The sequence below is a fragment of the Myotis brandtii genome, unplaced genomic scaffold (genome assembly GCF_000412655.1).
Source record: "Myotis brandtii unplaced genomic scaffold, ASM41265v1 scaffold250, whole genome shotgun sequence".
Classification (NCBI taxonomy): domain Eukaryota; kingdom Metazoa; phylum Chordata; class Mammalia; order Chiroptera; family Vespertilionidae; genus Myotis; species Myotis brandtii.
The window spans coordinates 2,303,782-2,318,486 of NW_005359478.1; the positions used below are offsets into that span (position 1 = coordinate 2,303,782).

At 48.8% G+C, this 14,705-nt stretch overlaps 2 protein-coding genes across 12 annotated transcripts in view; one reads left to right on the top strand and one right to left on the bottom strand.

The window, feature by feature from the left end:
• Nucleotides 1-1,792: 1,792 nt before the first annotated feature.
• On the top strand, nt 1,793-7,050 carry MSTO1 (misato 1, mitochondrial distribution and morphology regulator). 2 transcript variants are annotated; one of them, XM_005867547.2, is made up of 14 exons: nt 1,793-1,949; nt 2,060-2,195; nt 2,689-2,758; nt 2,850-2,925; nt 4,219-4,273; nt 4,358-4,496; nt 4,634-4,751; nt 5,000-5,134; nt 5,235-5,387; nt 5,640-5,771; nt 5,846-6,030; nt 6,206-6,310; nt 6,399-6,511; nt 6,786-7,050. In XM_005867547.2, the coding sequence occupies exons 1-14, from the start codon at nt 1,851-1,853 to the stop codon at nt 6,995-6,997; spliced, it is 1,728 nt and encodes a 575-aa protein (XP_005867609.1). In that variant the 5' UTR covers nt 1,793-1,850; the 3' UTR covers nt 6,998-7,050. The 2 variants fall into 2 exon arrangements, with proteins under 2 accessions (XP_005867609.1, XP_005867608.1); XM_005867546.2 differs by having other exon boundaries at nt 1,826-1,949; nt 5,232-5,387.
• The window catches only part of GON4L (gon-4-like (C. elegans)), a 53,295-nt gene continuing 42,990 nt past the window's right edge, over nt 4,401-14,705 (bottom strand). For 7 of the 10 annotated variants that reach the window (XM_014540824.1, XM_014540830.1, XM_014540829.1 and 4 more), the window contains 10 exons: nt 13,453-13,596; nt 12,748-12,891; nt 12,525-12,644; nt 10,620-10,733; nt 9,676-9,886; nt 8,413-8,821; nt 8,123-8,332; nt 7,934-8,036; nt 7,426-7,571; nt 6,552-6,645 (listed from right to left, as the gene is read on the bottom strand). In XM_014540824.1, coding sequence (XP_014396310.1) covers nt 6,594-6,645; nt 7,426-7,571; nt 7,934-8,036; nt 8,123-8,332; nt 8,413-8,821; nt 9,676-9,886; nt 10,620-10,733; nt 12,525-12,644; nt 12,748-12,891; nt 13,453-13,596 — 1,653 coding nt within the window. In that variant the 3' untranslated portion in view covers nt 6,552-6,593. Of the gene's footprint in view, nt 4,467-6,551; nt 6,646-7,425; nt 7,572-7,933; nt 8,037-8,122; nt 8,333-8,373; nt 8,822-9,675; nt 9,887-10,619; nt 10,734-12,524; nt 12,645-12,747; nt 12,892-13,452; nt 13,597-14,705 lie in introns of those variants that run through there. The other 3 variants (XM_014540826.1, XM_014540831.1, XM_014540827.1) reach the window with 3 other exon arrangements.

Genomic DNA, 14,705 nt, shown 5'->3' on the forward strand with positions numbered 1-14,705 from the left:
GGCATTAGGAAGGTTGAGAACCACTGCCCTAAGGAGTCCTGCCTGGGCCTAGGCCTGGGCTTCCTGGAGCACCTGGATTGACAGGAGCCCACAACTGGGTTGCTGTGCCCATATTCTAGATGTCAAGACTGAGGCTCAGAGAGGGGGAGCAGAGGTCCTTACCCCCAGCCAACCTCCCCCTCAACTCAGCCCAGCTCACAGGTGGCTCCCCCAGCTGCCTCCGGGTTGCCATGGTGTCAGAGGAGGGGGAAGAGAAGGAAGAGAAGGAGGAGGAGGAGGAGGAGAGGAGGAGGAGGAGGAGATGATGATGATGAGGGGCAGGTTTCTGAGAAGCAATCCCAAAACACACACCAGCTGGCCCCTCCTTGCTCACTTCCTCTCTCCAATGTCAAAGCATCCATTTGTGCAGCTGAGCCGGGGCCTCTTCCTAGACGGGAGCATAGAAGGTCAAGAAGGCAGAGGGCCCAGGGAGTGGGTTCTGGGACCCCAACCTCAAACAGCAGATTTCCTGGACCCGGACTTGATCGCCCTCCCACAGTTCCCAGACCAGGCGGGCTCTTTCCTGCCTCCCTGCCTTCGCCCATGCAGTTCCCTCCACCTGGAATGCCCTTCCTCAGCCTTCAGGTCCCAGCCGGCTTTAACTCCCCTGGAGAATCTTCCCTGAGTCCCCAGGGGCTCCCCCTGCATCCTGCACCCACCGCGGTCACAGCCATTTTCTTGATGATGCTCTCACGGGGCAGTGAGGTCCTGGGGATGCTAGCTTTGCCTTTGGACCCCAGCGCCTGGCACAGACAGGTGCTCAGTAAAACCAGAAGGAAGGGAAGGAGGGAGGGAGGGTGGAGGGGGGAAGAAGGGAGGGAGAGAGGGAAGGAGGGAAGGGAGCAAAGAAACACCTCTCACAGGATTGGGAGAGGATCTGGACCGTGAGCACCTGGCACAGGGCTGGGCATGGAGCAAAGCCCACTCCCTTCCTGCCGCCTCCACTTGAGCCTGGGCCTCAGCACCTCCTGCCTCTTCCCATTTGGACCGGCTCAGGGGTCCTCTCTACACCCACAGGCCTGTGTCTGTTGTCCCTTTGGAGGCGAGGTAATCACACCAGGATGCAGGCGTGCACTTGACTTCACAAGGAGCTCCCTGTGTTGGGGAGAATTGGGAGAAAGGCCTCCATTCTCCGAAATCCAGGGCCAGGCAAGCTTGCAAGGGCCTGAGGGCTGACCTTGAGCAGAGACTTCAAAGGGTTTTCACACTGAGTACTTTCTGCAAACAATGCCTTACCTGATGCCCATGACATAGAACAGATGGAAGCTAAGCTGCTTGGGGCGAAGTGGTGCGTGTTGCGGGCGCCTGGGAGAGGGGACAGACAGATGAAGATAGTTCACAGGGTTAGAAATCAGGGAGGCTGTGACTTTTTGAGCGGAAGAAAGGGGTGCGTGGGAAGCTTTAGGGGAGCACCTTTTCCATCAAGCTTTTAATTTTGCCTGAAGCAGAAGTATCCCGAGAGAAGAGACAAACGCTGCAAGAGCAGTAAGACGTAGGGTGAACCCCGACAGTCCCCACCTGAGCAGCAAAGACCACCGCACCAAAAACGCGCCAGCAAGGGGCGGAGGCTCGGGCGCCACAACTTCCGGCGTGGGCCCCACCCCTTGGCAACCACAAGCAAGTAGGACTAGTCCACGACAGGAAGAGGCGGGAATGATGAGCGGTGTCTCTAAAGCCCAATGAATCGTTCATCCTCTAGGAAAAGACGTATTTGCGGACCAATAGGGCTCAGAGGATGAGGCCCCGCCTACAAGCCTGCCGAGCCAATCGGCTGAGAGCGGCGAGTGGGCAGGCGCTGGCTTTGCGACTTCATGGAGTCGCGCGGCATGGCGGGCGGCGCCCGGGAGGTGCTCACGCTGCAGTTGGGACATTTTGCGGGTTTCGTGGGAGCGCACTGGTGGAACCAGCAGGTGAGGTCTCTTGGCAGTTGCCCCAGCGGAGCCTTTCGGGATCTCCAGCCCTTGCCTCCGGCTGGCCCATCTTGCCACCCCTGAGTCCGGTCCCTTTTCTGCCTCCCCAGGATGCTGCGCTTCGTGAACCGACTGACACCCAGGAGCCGCCGGGGGAGCTGTGCCCCGACGTCCTGTTCCGGGCCGGCCGAACGCTGCACGGCCAGGAAACGTACACGCCGAGGCTCATCCTCATGGATCTAAAGGGTGAGGCGGTGGCCGGGGTCTGCCAGTGCCCATGTTCTCCTTCGCATCGGAGTCTCGAGCATCCGTTCGTCTCAGGACCCTCTGACCACACTAAGCTGAAGGGCACAGATGAGTTGCCCAGGGAGAGCTAAGCACAATATACAAATAAGAGCAGAAAGACGTAGGTACACAAGAAGGCACAGCTTTATTCCGTTCACGAGCCATCTCTGGAGTGGGCTGCTTGTCCCTGGAGACAGTGACACGGCCGACCTCTAAGACCGCTGGGTATGGTCTTTGCCTCATACCCACAGCTAAGGAAAGGATGAAATCTAGATTCTCCTAGGCAATGGTGGTGTTTGTTTTTTCCCCCCAACTTATGGATATTCAAGAAAGCTTGTAAGTGCCAAGTGCTGGAGGGATGGTGACAGCAGGTTTTCGGGTGATCAGAGGAAGATTACCTGAAGCCTGGGAGGGACTAGGCTTTGATTTCACATTTCCTGTTATTTCTGTGCAGGTAGTCTGAGCTCCCTAAAACAAGAAAGTGGACTCTACAGGGACAAACAGCTAGACGCTGCAATAGCATGGTATTTGTCGTCTGGAGAAGAGTGGGAGATGTGCACAAAATGCTGGAAAGCAAAGGCAAACTGGCTATGATCCGTCTCCAATTTCTTTAAGGCAGGGGAAGCTCACCACACACAAAGAGGAACTCCATCCCAAGAATCCTTATCTCCAGGATCTTCTGAGTGTGGAGGTGAGGGTCTCAGCCCTGAACTTCTTTTTCAAATTAAGAGAGAAAGTTTATTTAGAAAGTTACAGAGGTAGTAAAAGTGAGCCATAGAAGAAACAAATGGCTAAGGAAACAAGTTACAGAGGCAAAAGAAAGGTTTGGGAAAGGACAGTGGGGAAAAAAGATCTGAGAGGGTGTGCTGGGGGGGGGGGGGGGTGCGGATAGAGAGACTGCTCTGAACTTGCACACCGAGTACTACAACCACAGTGCCTCCACTGGGTCAGAGAAATAGAGGATTTCAATAATCTTAAATGCCTTAAATAGTAATTTTGGAAGAAGCACTTTTCTTCCTAAAGGACTGTGACTACAACCTGGACAGTGTGGCTCAATGGTTGAGCATCAACCTATGAAACAGAAGATCACGGTTCAATTCCTGGTCAGGGCACATGCCTGGGTTGCACATGCCTGGGCGGGGGTAGGGGGCAGCGTGCAGGAGGCAACCTATGGATGATTCTCTCTCATCACTGATGTTCCTCTCTTTCCCTCACCCTTCCTCTCTGAAATCAATAAAAATATATTTTAAAAATTAATAAACAAAAAGGACTGTGACTACATAAACAGAAAGGAGGCTGTAGGGTGTGGCCAGCGAGATCAGGGAGGGTGAGCCTTCTGCCCTATTTTTTTGGGTTTTCTAAAAAAAAATTTTTATATATTTCTTTTTTTTTTAATTTTGTTTTATTGCTTAAAGTATTACAAAGAGTATTATATATGTCTCCTTTTTCCCCCCTTCTTGACATTCCCCAGCGTCTTCTGTCCATTGGTTATGCTTATATGCATGCATACAAGTCCTTCGGTTGATCTCTTTACCCCCCCCCCACCACCCCCACCACCACCAACCCTCCCCGGCCTTCCCGCTGTAGTTTGATAGTCTGTTCGAGGCTGCTCTGCCTCTGTATCTATTTCTGTTCATCAGTTTATAATGGTCCTTATTATCCATAAATGAGTGAGATCATGTGGTATTTTTCTTTCATTGACTGGCTTATTTCACTTAGCATAATGCTCTCCAGTTCCATCCATGCTGTTGCAAATGGTAAGAATTCCTTCTTTTTTACAGCAGAGTAGTATTCCATTGTGTAGATGTACCACAGTTTTCTAATCCACTCATCTGCTGATGGGCACTTAGGCTGTTTCCAGATCTTCGCCATGGTAAATTGTGCTGCTATGGAGGCTGCAGGGTGTGGCCAGCGAGATCAGGGAGGGTGAGCCTTCTGCCCTAGACGCCTGGAACTAAGTACAGATTTTTCTCATCCCTCCCAGGGAGTGCTGAGCAGTGATGGTCTCTGGAGGGTCAAATCCATTTCCAACGGCAAAGGTGAGAGCGGTCCAAGTGCTGCAGGATGGGAAGTGGGCACAGCGGGAACATGGAGAAGGTGAATTTCCTCTCATTTTCCTTCAGGTCTCACACCACTCACCACTGCTGCAACTCCAGAGCCACTTGTCCCCACAGAGGGCAGCATCAGGGTCTGGTCAGACTTCCTCAGAGTGCACCTCCATCCCCGGAGCATCTGTATGATTCACAAGTACAACCACGATGGGTATGGGGCGCCCCAGAGGCTGTGAGGCAAGAAACTGGGTCCCTACCAATGTTGGATGGGAGATCTTGGGGTGGGGGTGGAGGGGTAGAGGGAGGAGCAGGACCCTGTAAGTCCTGGATTGTGTTTATGCACGATAGTGAAGCAGGCCGCCTGGAGGCTTTTGGCCAAGGGGAGAGTGTCCTGAAGGAACCCAGGTACCTAGAAGAGCTGGAGGACAGGCTGCACTTCTACGTGGAGGAATGTGATTACCTGCAGGTAGCTGAGGGGCACAGTGGACACTGGGGTAAACTCTTCTACTTTTTTTTAAGGTTTTTAAATTGATTTTTGAAGAGAGAAAGGGGAGAGGAAGGGAGGGAGAGAGAGAAACAATGTGAGAGCAACACATCAGTTGGCTGCCTCCTGCACAACCTCTACCGAGAACCAGCAACCTTTTGGTGCCTGGGACTATGCTCAACTGAGCCACACCCACCAAGGCTCATTCTGCTCATCCTTCACCTCTCTAGGGCTTCCAGATCCTGTGCGACCTGCACGATGGCTTCTCTGGTGTAGGTGCGAAGGCCGCAGAGCTGCTACGTGATGAGTATTCAGGGCGCGGGATAATAACCTGGGGCCTGCTCCCCGGTCCCTACGCTCTTGGGGTGAGTAGAACTGGGAAGAGAAACCTCAGTGGAGGGAGAAATGAGGGAATGATAGCCCAGTGAGGAAGTGCTGAGAACAAACTCCTCTTTCTTTCAGCAGGAGCCCCAGAAGAACATCTACCGTCTGTTAAACACAGCTTTTGGTCTGGTGCACCTGTCTGCTCACAGCTCTCTAGTCTGCCCCTTATCCTTGGGTGGGAGCCTGGGGCTGAGACCTGAGCCACCCGTCAACTTCCCTCACCTGCGTTATGATGTAAGGCTCAATGCTCTTGTTCTGCTAGTAAAAGGGACTGTCCCATTCACCAAGTCAGCCTGTTCTTGAAGCCTCAGCTTGAACTCAGCTATGATGGGGCCTCTTAGATCACATCCTGTGTCTAACCAGCCTTAGGCCAATCACACCGATTTGTCTCCAAGCCCCCAGATCTCCCTGCCAGTACTATCCCGCTTCCACACGCTCTTCCCAGAGCTGAGAGACTGAGTGCTCTTTTTGGTCTCCTCATTATAGGCAACTCTGCCCTTCCACTGCAGTGCCATCCTGGCTACAGCCCTGGACACAATCACTGTTCCGTATCGCCTATATTCCTCACCACTTCCCATGGTTCATCTGGCCGATATGCTGAACTTCTCTGGGAAAAAGGTATGAAGCTTTGTGAGGGGTTAGGTCAGAACTGAGAAAAGGCCCTGTAACTTGGTTTTGTCCTTACCTTTAAGGTGGTGACAGCAGGAGCATCCATCCCCTTCCCTTTGGGTCCAAGCCAGTCCCTTCCCGATACCCTGATGCAGCTCGGAGGGGCCACCCCTTGGACTCCACTGTCTGCATGTGGGGACCCTTCTGGAACACACTGCTTTGCCCAGTCAGTGGTGCTGAGGGGTCTAGACAAAGCATGCCACACCAGGTGAGGACTGGTGGTCCTTAGGAGCCCTTGTCAGGCCTCTGTTTCGTGTTCTTTTCTCTCTAATACCTCTGGACATTCTCATGGTATTGCCCTTTTCTTCCCTCTGTCCCACTTTAAAAAAGAAAAAAACCCGAGCACCCGTATATTCAAGGTGATTTTGTCTTTGTTCTGGCAGTCAGCTCATCCCAGGTACACCTCTGCCTTCCCTGCTCCATGCCTGCACCACTGGGGAGGAAGTCTTGGCCCAATATTTACAACAGCAGCAGCCTAGAGCCAGGAGGTTAGTAAAACACTTGCTCCTGCTCTCCTCCTAGATCTCAGACCTCCCTTGACCTTTTCTCACTCAGCTGCTATTCTCTTGTCCCCAGTTCTTCTCATCTGCTGCTGACTCCCTGCAAGGTGGTTCCTCCTTATCCCTGCCTCTTCTCCTCAAGCCTCAGCCAGCAGGGCTTGGTTCTGGATAATCCCCCAACTGGGGCAGGTATGTAGGAGACGACGAAAACCAAGATTTACTCTATCACTTCCTGGATAAAGATACTTTAAAGTCACAGTCAAACATTTCTTTATTCATTCGATGGTTCCCAAAGACTTTTCTTCCTCTGGAGTACTGGTATACTAAGGGGACAGTACACAAAATTTATTGAGTTTACTTTATAATCAAGTCAACTAAAGACCCAGACTTCCCTATCGATACGGCAGTCTCAGGGTGAAGGAACAATCTGACTACAGGTCTCTTTTCTCTCCCTCTGCGGCAGGGGAGAGCATCCCAGTGCTTGGGGCCCTCTGTTCCTCTTCATCCTTGAACCGGACCCTGGGAGACTTGGCCAAGGAACTCACCAAACTCAACCTGCGGCGCTGGGCCAGCTTCATGGACGCTGGGGTGGAACAGGATGACCTAGGGGAGCTGCTGCAGGAGCTATGCAGTCTGGCCCAGTGCTACCAGCACGGTGACAGCCTTATGGACTGAAGTTCCAAGAAAAGGAAAGAACTAGTTTACAATAAAAAGTGCTGGATGCAGGAGCTATGTCTTGGGACTGGCTACACCAACATATGCACTTATTACATTTATATAGAATCACTGTGCCTTACATCACAACAAATGTGTACCATCAGGACAAAAAGTTCAAAAAGGGTAGAAAAGGAGCCGAGCCCCTCTCCCTCAACACTATTTACAAAATGACTCTAAAGACTTCGTAACAAACACTGAGTGAGGCGGAGAATGGCAGAGCCGTGAGAACCCTCAGGCTAGCTTTGTCCTGTCCTTGGCCCCTGCTCCTTCAGCTCTAGACCGAGCTCAAGGGGCACACAAGCAAGGTACAACCACCCTTTCCCTCGTCAGGGTGCCTGTGGTTTTGATCCTACACACACATTTCCCACATGCTTCCTTAGTCTCACTCATCCAGCTCCTCCTCAGACAGAAGATCCCCATGGTCAGAGAGCTGGTCTGCATTGCTGGTGCTGGTTGCATCGTCTTCATCCTCCGAGCTGGCCTCGCAGGCGGTGTGGAAGAGCTGCATGAGTTCTCGAAAACGGTGGGAAACCTAGGAGGAGAGGGGAAGGTTGGTGTTCCCTGTCTCTAAGTAACATAAAGCATTATATACCAAGTTAAACAACCTTGTTTTCTCCACACAATAAGGTCCTCCTTAAAGATAAGAAAATTCAGGTTAAGTGGCTAAATATTTTGTCCAAAGTCACTCCTAAAACCGAAACTACAATGGAATCTCTGGGGCTTCCACCTCGAAATCCAATGCCCTTTCTCTTCTAGAACCACTACAAACACCCTGGGAAGCCAGGCCCTTCCTCAGCAGAGCTTTACAATCTTACCTCCTCTTAGTCGGCCAGCCTGTCCTCTTCCTGCCTCTCCTGGATTTGAAACTGTAGAGGACTCCCCTCGCCCACTTACCTCAGTAGGAGTCTTATTTCCTAGCTGCTGGGAGATGATTCGAAAAGTCTGGGGCTGTGCTCCTTGTTCCTGGCACATGGTGAGAATCACACGGTCAGCTTCCCTGTAACCATATATTGTGATGAGTCCTAAGTTAGTGTCATGGATGTGGTCCACGTGCTTTATAAACACCCATCCACCCCTACCTACCGTGTCCACAGGACCACCTTTTCCCCGGTGGAGCTGACCTTGCTGTTGTTCGCACATACGGTGACTTCTGTGGCCTTTGGCTGCTGCTCCCCTTCTGGACCCCTGACCTGTATTCCACTGTCTTTAGCCAAACCTCCTTTAGGGGTTTTGGGAGAAGTCTCTGAGGTGTCAATTCCTGATGATTCATGGACTGAGGACTTCTTGTCTGATGTCTTCATTGGGTTTTGGGAGAAGTCTCTGAGGTGTCAATTTCTGATGAAGATTCATGGACTGAGGACTTCTTGTCTGATGTCTTCATACCAGTTCTGCTTGAAGGCAGCCAGCTCTCTTGAGTATCTGGTTTCCCAGACACCTGTCCTCTCCCTAAGTCTCTGGTCCTTGAGGAAACAGGACTCGGGAAAGAAGCAGGGGGTTCAAGAGTTCCAGGACACTGAGTTTCCGAAGCATCGCACACCGGCGTGGAAGACTCTGCGTCACCTGCTGCCTGGTGGCCCTCCCCCTCATCCTGAAGCCTGGGGAACTCCGTGCAGCAGGAAACTTCCGGTTTGACCTGGTCTGTCCTAGTGTCTAGAACAACTCCAGTGTTGGAGGGAAGCAGAGGAGTCTCTGGTGAGCTGGGCGGTGGGCCATCCAGGAGGAGCTGCCGTTCTGTAAGAATCACTTCTTGAGGGAACAGCGAAGTGCTCCCCACTGCCAATCCTGCTTAGGAGGAAACAAAGATCTAACAGTGTGGATAGGGTGGAGATGCAACTAAGGACTGACTTCAAATTACCACAGGGTCACTCTGATAAGCTACTGTGACAAAATTCTAATCCAAAAGAGTGAGGTGGGGGTCAGGGCTAAAGTCACGTCTAAAGAAATAAGCCCTGGCCCGGTGTGGTTCAGTTGGCTGAGTGTCGCCCCATGCATGGAGAGGTCACGGTTCAATTCCCAGTTGGGGCGCATGCCCAGGATGTGGGCTTGATCCCCAGGAGGAGGCATGCAAGAGACAGCTGATCGATTGCTCTCTCTCACTGATCAGTAACAAAAACATTTAAAAAAAAGAAATAATATTTGCACCCCTAGCCTAATAGCTCAGTTGGTTAGAGCATCGTCCCAATACACCAAGGCTGCAGGTTCAATCCCCATCAGGGCACATACAAGAAGCAACCAATGAATGCATAAATAAGTGGAACAACAAAACGATGTCGCTCTCTCTAGACATCAATCAATCAATCAATCAATCAATATCTGCCTCTCAAAGCTGATAATGCTGGAGTCTTTAGAATGCAGATCACAGAGGATCTGGAGATAAAGAGAAGGGATTCAGGAATGGGAATACAAGAAAAGGCTGAATCATGTTGATTTTGTAGCATTTTTAGTTCTGCAAGAGTATTAAGGCCACAGGAGAGAAAATTAAGGCTGAACAGGAGAAGGGTTTCCTATTGGTTTATTAGTAACAGTCCTTGAAAACACTGTTATTTACCCAGGGTCAAATACATTTTTACTTGACATGTGTAAGAATAAGACAGAAATAAATGGAGAAAGGCTGGACTGGCAGCCAGATCACTCACCTGAAATAGGCATCTCTCCCTTTCGGGTACTCCTGCCAGTCCTGCTCTGGGTTGCCTCAATGGTTTCTCGTTCCTCTGGGGCTTCCTCCTCCATCACATCCTTGCCCTGCCCAGCTTCCTTAGCACCAGGCATAGGACTGGCCTCTCGGTGGGGGCTGCCACCCACCAACTCATGGGGCTCCTTGCTCTTGTAGGATTTGCTGTCATAGACCTGCAGGGATGGCCTTGTGGGTCAAGGGTCTCCTGACCCTCCTTTGTCTTAGGGGGCCAACCAAGGGAAGAAGCCCTGTTGGGATGCTCAGCAAGTCAATCAAGATGCACGCCTGCTTCAAGGATTTTAAATGCCCAGAATAGAGTATGGGATTCAACAGCTCCTCTACCAAGGACTGTATTTTTGCTGCCAACCAGCTCTACTCTACCTAGAGAGCCAGCATTACCTTTAGGGTCTGTTTTCTTGACACAGGCTTACTTCATTAAAAAATAAAATCTATGAAGGAACTATTTGAACTAATTGATATTTTTTTCCAACTCCAAAAACTTTATCCACAGGATTCTCTTTAAAAAGTAAAATCTGCCGGACCGGTGTGGCTCAGTGGTTGAGCTTCGACCTAGGAACCAGGTCACAATTCGATTCCTGGTCAAGGCATACGCCAAGGTTGCAGGCTCAATCCCCAGTAGGGGGCGTTGCAGGAGGCAGCTGATCACTGACTCTCTCTCATCATTGATGTTTCTCTCTCTTCCTCTCCCTTCCTCTCTGAAATCAATAAAATATATTTTTAAAAAAGCAAAACCCACAATATATTTTTAAAAGATTCTGTTTGTATTCTATGTGTGCATACAAGGTTCACATTTGTGGTAGCAAACAATACCCCAACAGTAAGGCAAGCTGGAGGTTGACCTAGGTAGGCAGCTCTGACGCCTCTCGGTACAGTCCCTGCCCTCACCTTGCTGCTGCAGTGGCTGCAGTTTCTCCTTTTGCTCTTCTTCAGTTTGGAATCAGGACCTCCTTCATGGCATGCACAGGCACAGTCCTTGGCGCCATCTGGCCACTCAGCCTCCTAGGAGATATCTGGGCTTGGTTAGCTGCCAAGCATTTTGGTAGCAAGAGAGAAATAGCTTGTTCTGGCCCTGCCAATCCCATCCTCTCTCTTTTATTATATACCATCTTTATATTGCCTGAGGAAATCAATATCTAAACTCGATTAAAGCTTATTATGAATTCCTAAAACAATTCTTAAATGACCCCAAAACTGACATATCCCAGTTGCCTAGATGGCTCAAGGGATATTTAAGTCAAATATAATCTGAGGCAAAGACACTGGAGAGCTCCAACATAAGATATGATCTACTCACTCATCTGTCTTTGTTTCTGTCTCCCTGTGCTTTGAGCTCTCCCCTCCCAATCACCTTGAAAGAGGCTTTGTACATATGGAAGGCTCACTCAATGATGCTATTTAATATACCCAAGACATAAGTACCATATTTATTCCCGTTGATGATGAAAAAACTGAAGAGATATTAAATAAATTGCCCATGGTCACTCAGCTCCTATAAAGTTCTTCCCTAAGAAATAGTAAGAGACATGGAGTAAAGGGACATGGATTAAAAAGACTACTTCTTGCCCTAGTTGGTTAGGCTCAGTGGATAGAGCTTCGGCCTGCAGACTGAGGGTCCTGGGTTTGATTCTGGTGAAGGGCACATACCTCAGTTGCAGGCTTCATCCCTGAGTGCCCATGGTCACTCAGCTCCTATAAAGTTCTTCCCTAAGAAATAGTAAGAGACATGGAGTAAAGGGACATGGATTAAAAAGACTACTTCTTGCCCTAGTTGGTTAGGCTCAGTGGATAGAGCTTCGGCCTGCAGACTGAGGGTCCTGGGTTTGATTCTGGTGAAGGGCACATACCTCAGTTGCAGGCTTCATCCCTGACCCTGGTCGAGCACATGCGGAAGACAACCAGTCGATGTGTCTCTCTCACATCAATGTTTCTCTCTCACTGTCTCTCCCCCTCCCTTCCATTCTCTCTGAAAATCAATAGAAAAATATCCTGGGGTGAGGATTAAAAAAAAAAAAAAAAAAGACTACTTCTTGCCCAGCTGGTGGTTTACCCTCGACCCATGAACCAAGAGGTCACCGGTTCAATTCCTGGTCAGGGCAAGTGCTGGGTTGCAGGCTCAATCCCCAGTAGGGGGTGTGCAGGTGGCAGCCAATCAGTGTTTCTAACTCTTTGTCCCTCTCCCTCTTTCTCTAAAAAAAAAAAAAAATCAATAAAAACGTATTTTTAAAATAATAAAATAAAAAGACTACTTCTTGAAGAGCATTCGAGAGCAGTATGAGCAGGCTCTGGAGCTGGATTCCCTGGGTTCATATCCTAGCATTGCCACTTATTAAATATGAGACTCAGGCAATGGCCTCTCTCTGCACTTCAGTTTCCTCTTCTGTAAAATGCAAACAAGAGCAATCTCTTCATAGGATTATTGTGAGAATTAAATGAGTGAATAATCCATTGAAAATATTTCCAAGAGATATATATTTTGTAACACACCTAAGGACTAGCCATTATCATTATTAAAATGGGCAATCTTAGTTCTATTTTTTCACATAAACAGAAAAGAAAAAGTTAAGACCCAAGGGCAAGAGAAATAGCTCTGAACTAGAAAGAAAATGGGAAACAGATCCTTCTAATGAAGCTCTCCAGAGTGGGGCCTCTTTAGCAACTGCACTGTTCTTCCCATGGGCTCTGCATGTCCACAGCAGCCTCAGATCCCGGGAGCTTTGCCAGAGAAACATTTAGGCAGAAACTCAAGTCTTGATTAATGAAAAATGGGCCATCTCCAACAACTTGGTGTACCTTGTCATGATTCTGTACCCCAATCTCCTTTCTTCTTTTGTTCTTTGGGGCTGTGGGTATCTTGGGAGGTTCCTCTTCCTCTTCCACATCAGGCAGTGCCACTTCTTCAAAGCCATCAAACTGGGGAGAAGTTGGTGCCACTCAACATAGACTATGGGCAGATTACCCCTCCCACACAAGGCCTTCTCCCTTCACAACCCTAGTGCAGCCTCAGGGCTTTTACCTCATATTCCTTCTCTTCGGTCCAATTGATCTCTTCAAAGTCACCCATCCGGCTAGCTGCTGGGCGCAGGTGGTCAAAGAAGATGGAGAACTCATCCTGCAGGTGGTCGTGGCCCTTGAGGAGATGCCACATCTGTGCCTTGAGCTAGGAAGAGGTGTAGAGGGAAAGATGAAATCCCCAGATCCTCTCTAGGCCATATTCCAAACCAGTCCCATATACTTCCAAGTTCTATTTTTCTAGTCAACTGGGAGACACACAGAAGCCTCTCTTTGATAGATAAAAGTTCTTGAATTTCCTCTCCCTCCTTGCTTGCCTACACAGGAGGAGTATTTACAATAAGTTTGATTCTTAATAACAACACTCTCTATCCTGCCCTACTGATCTCCAGATCAGGCATTAACCCAAGCACAGCAATAAGCCTCTTCTGGGCCCATCATCACCTCCTTCCTTGAACCTCTTCCTTCCAGGGCACTGAGGGCATTCCTGAGCCTGGGAAGGTCAGTCAGGATCCGGTTTCAGGTGGCAATCAACCCCTATTCCAGCGTATTATGCTACAGACAAGCCTTAAAAGGTCCTTGCCTTCTTCATCTCCTCTAGAAGTGCATGGTACCCAGAAGCAAGAGGATATAGGCTAAGTTAGGGAAAGGGAGAAGGGAAGGGCCTAAGGCCTAGATGAAAATGGAAAGGAAGGACAGGAAAAAATACCTCAGTAATCTCCTGGGGCAGGCAGTCTGCACAACTTTGGAGGACCTTGATAATCTTCTGGTGATGTGAGGGGTTTTCCGCAAAGCAAATTTCAAGCTGCCGGAGAAACTTGCGACTCTTCTCAAAAGCCTGCTGCTCCTCAAACTACCAGAGTGAAAAGAGAGCAAAAGAGGAGTCACCTATACAGCTAGAGCAGGATGTGAGGGTTCTAAGCTAAGAACCAAGACAAAATGGGTTGGGGGACTAGGGGATGGAAGGCTCCAGTTTACAACTGTGTGATCTTTTTAACGACCTCTAGCATCTATCCACCTTGGGTTACTGGGGTCTACTGGTCCAAGGTAACTATGATGTGAATGAAAGATTCAAGAGATGTACATATCTCAAGTTGTTTACTATTTCATGCATTGTGAAATCAGACACTCAAACTGATGTAGCATTCAGTTTACGAAGAATTTTCACATATGCACTCATTTGATTCTCATAATACAGAAAGAGAAGATTGGCATGATATGTATAATCATTCCATTACCGCTGAACTGCCTTAAGACTATCAGAAAATTCTCATTATATCCTTTATTCCTACCAGTCATGACAAAAAAATGAGAACTACCAGGATATCCCTCATGTTTAGATACTGGATCTCCAACATTTCAAATGTCATCTTATCACAGTGGCTCTCCCAACCTTCCATGTATAAAATTACAACACCCTACCCCTCACCCATTTTACCTACTACTCTCTATTCCCCTTTTCTACTTTATTTTTCTATAGAGCATTATTACTATAAATCATTATATACTATTTATGTCTATTTTATAATTTTTATAATATACAGGGCAGGACAAAAGTATGTTTATAGTTGTTCATATGGAAAATACTACAATAATTAACAAATAATACAAGAATAAACTGTGTTTCACATACTCACAACTATAAACCTACATTTGCCATACTCTGTATATATATTTACAATAATGTATTTTACTGTTTGTATGGTAAATGGGAACATAGGCCCTTTCCCAAGCTCCAACTCCCCTTCCCACCCTGTGGGAATATACAGAAGGCCTTTAAGTGGACGGTGAGACCTTCGGAGCCTGGCCAGCAATTCGGACTAAGAAAGGCCAAAGAGGAACTGCTTCCAGATGTGAGCCGGGATTGCAAACAGCTAGTGTTCTGATTTCACACAGCTTGCTCTCGGGCATGACCCCCTTCCCTGCGTGCCCATTTTGCTTTGTTTTCTGTGCTCTAGGATA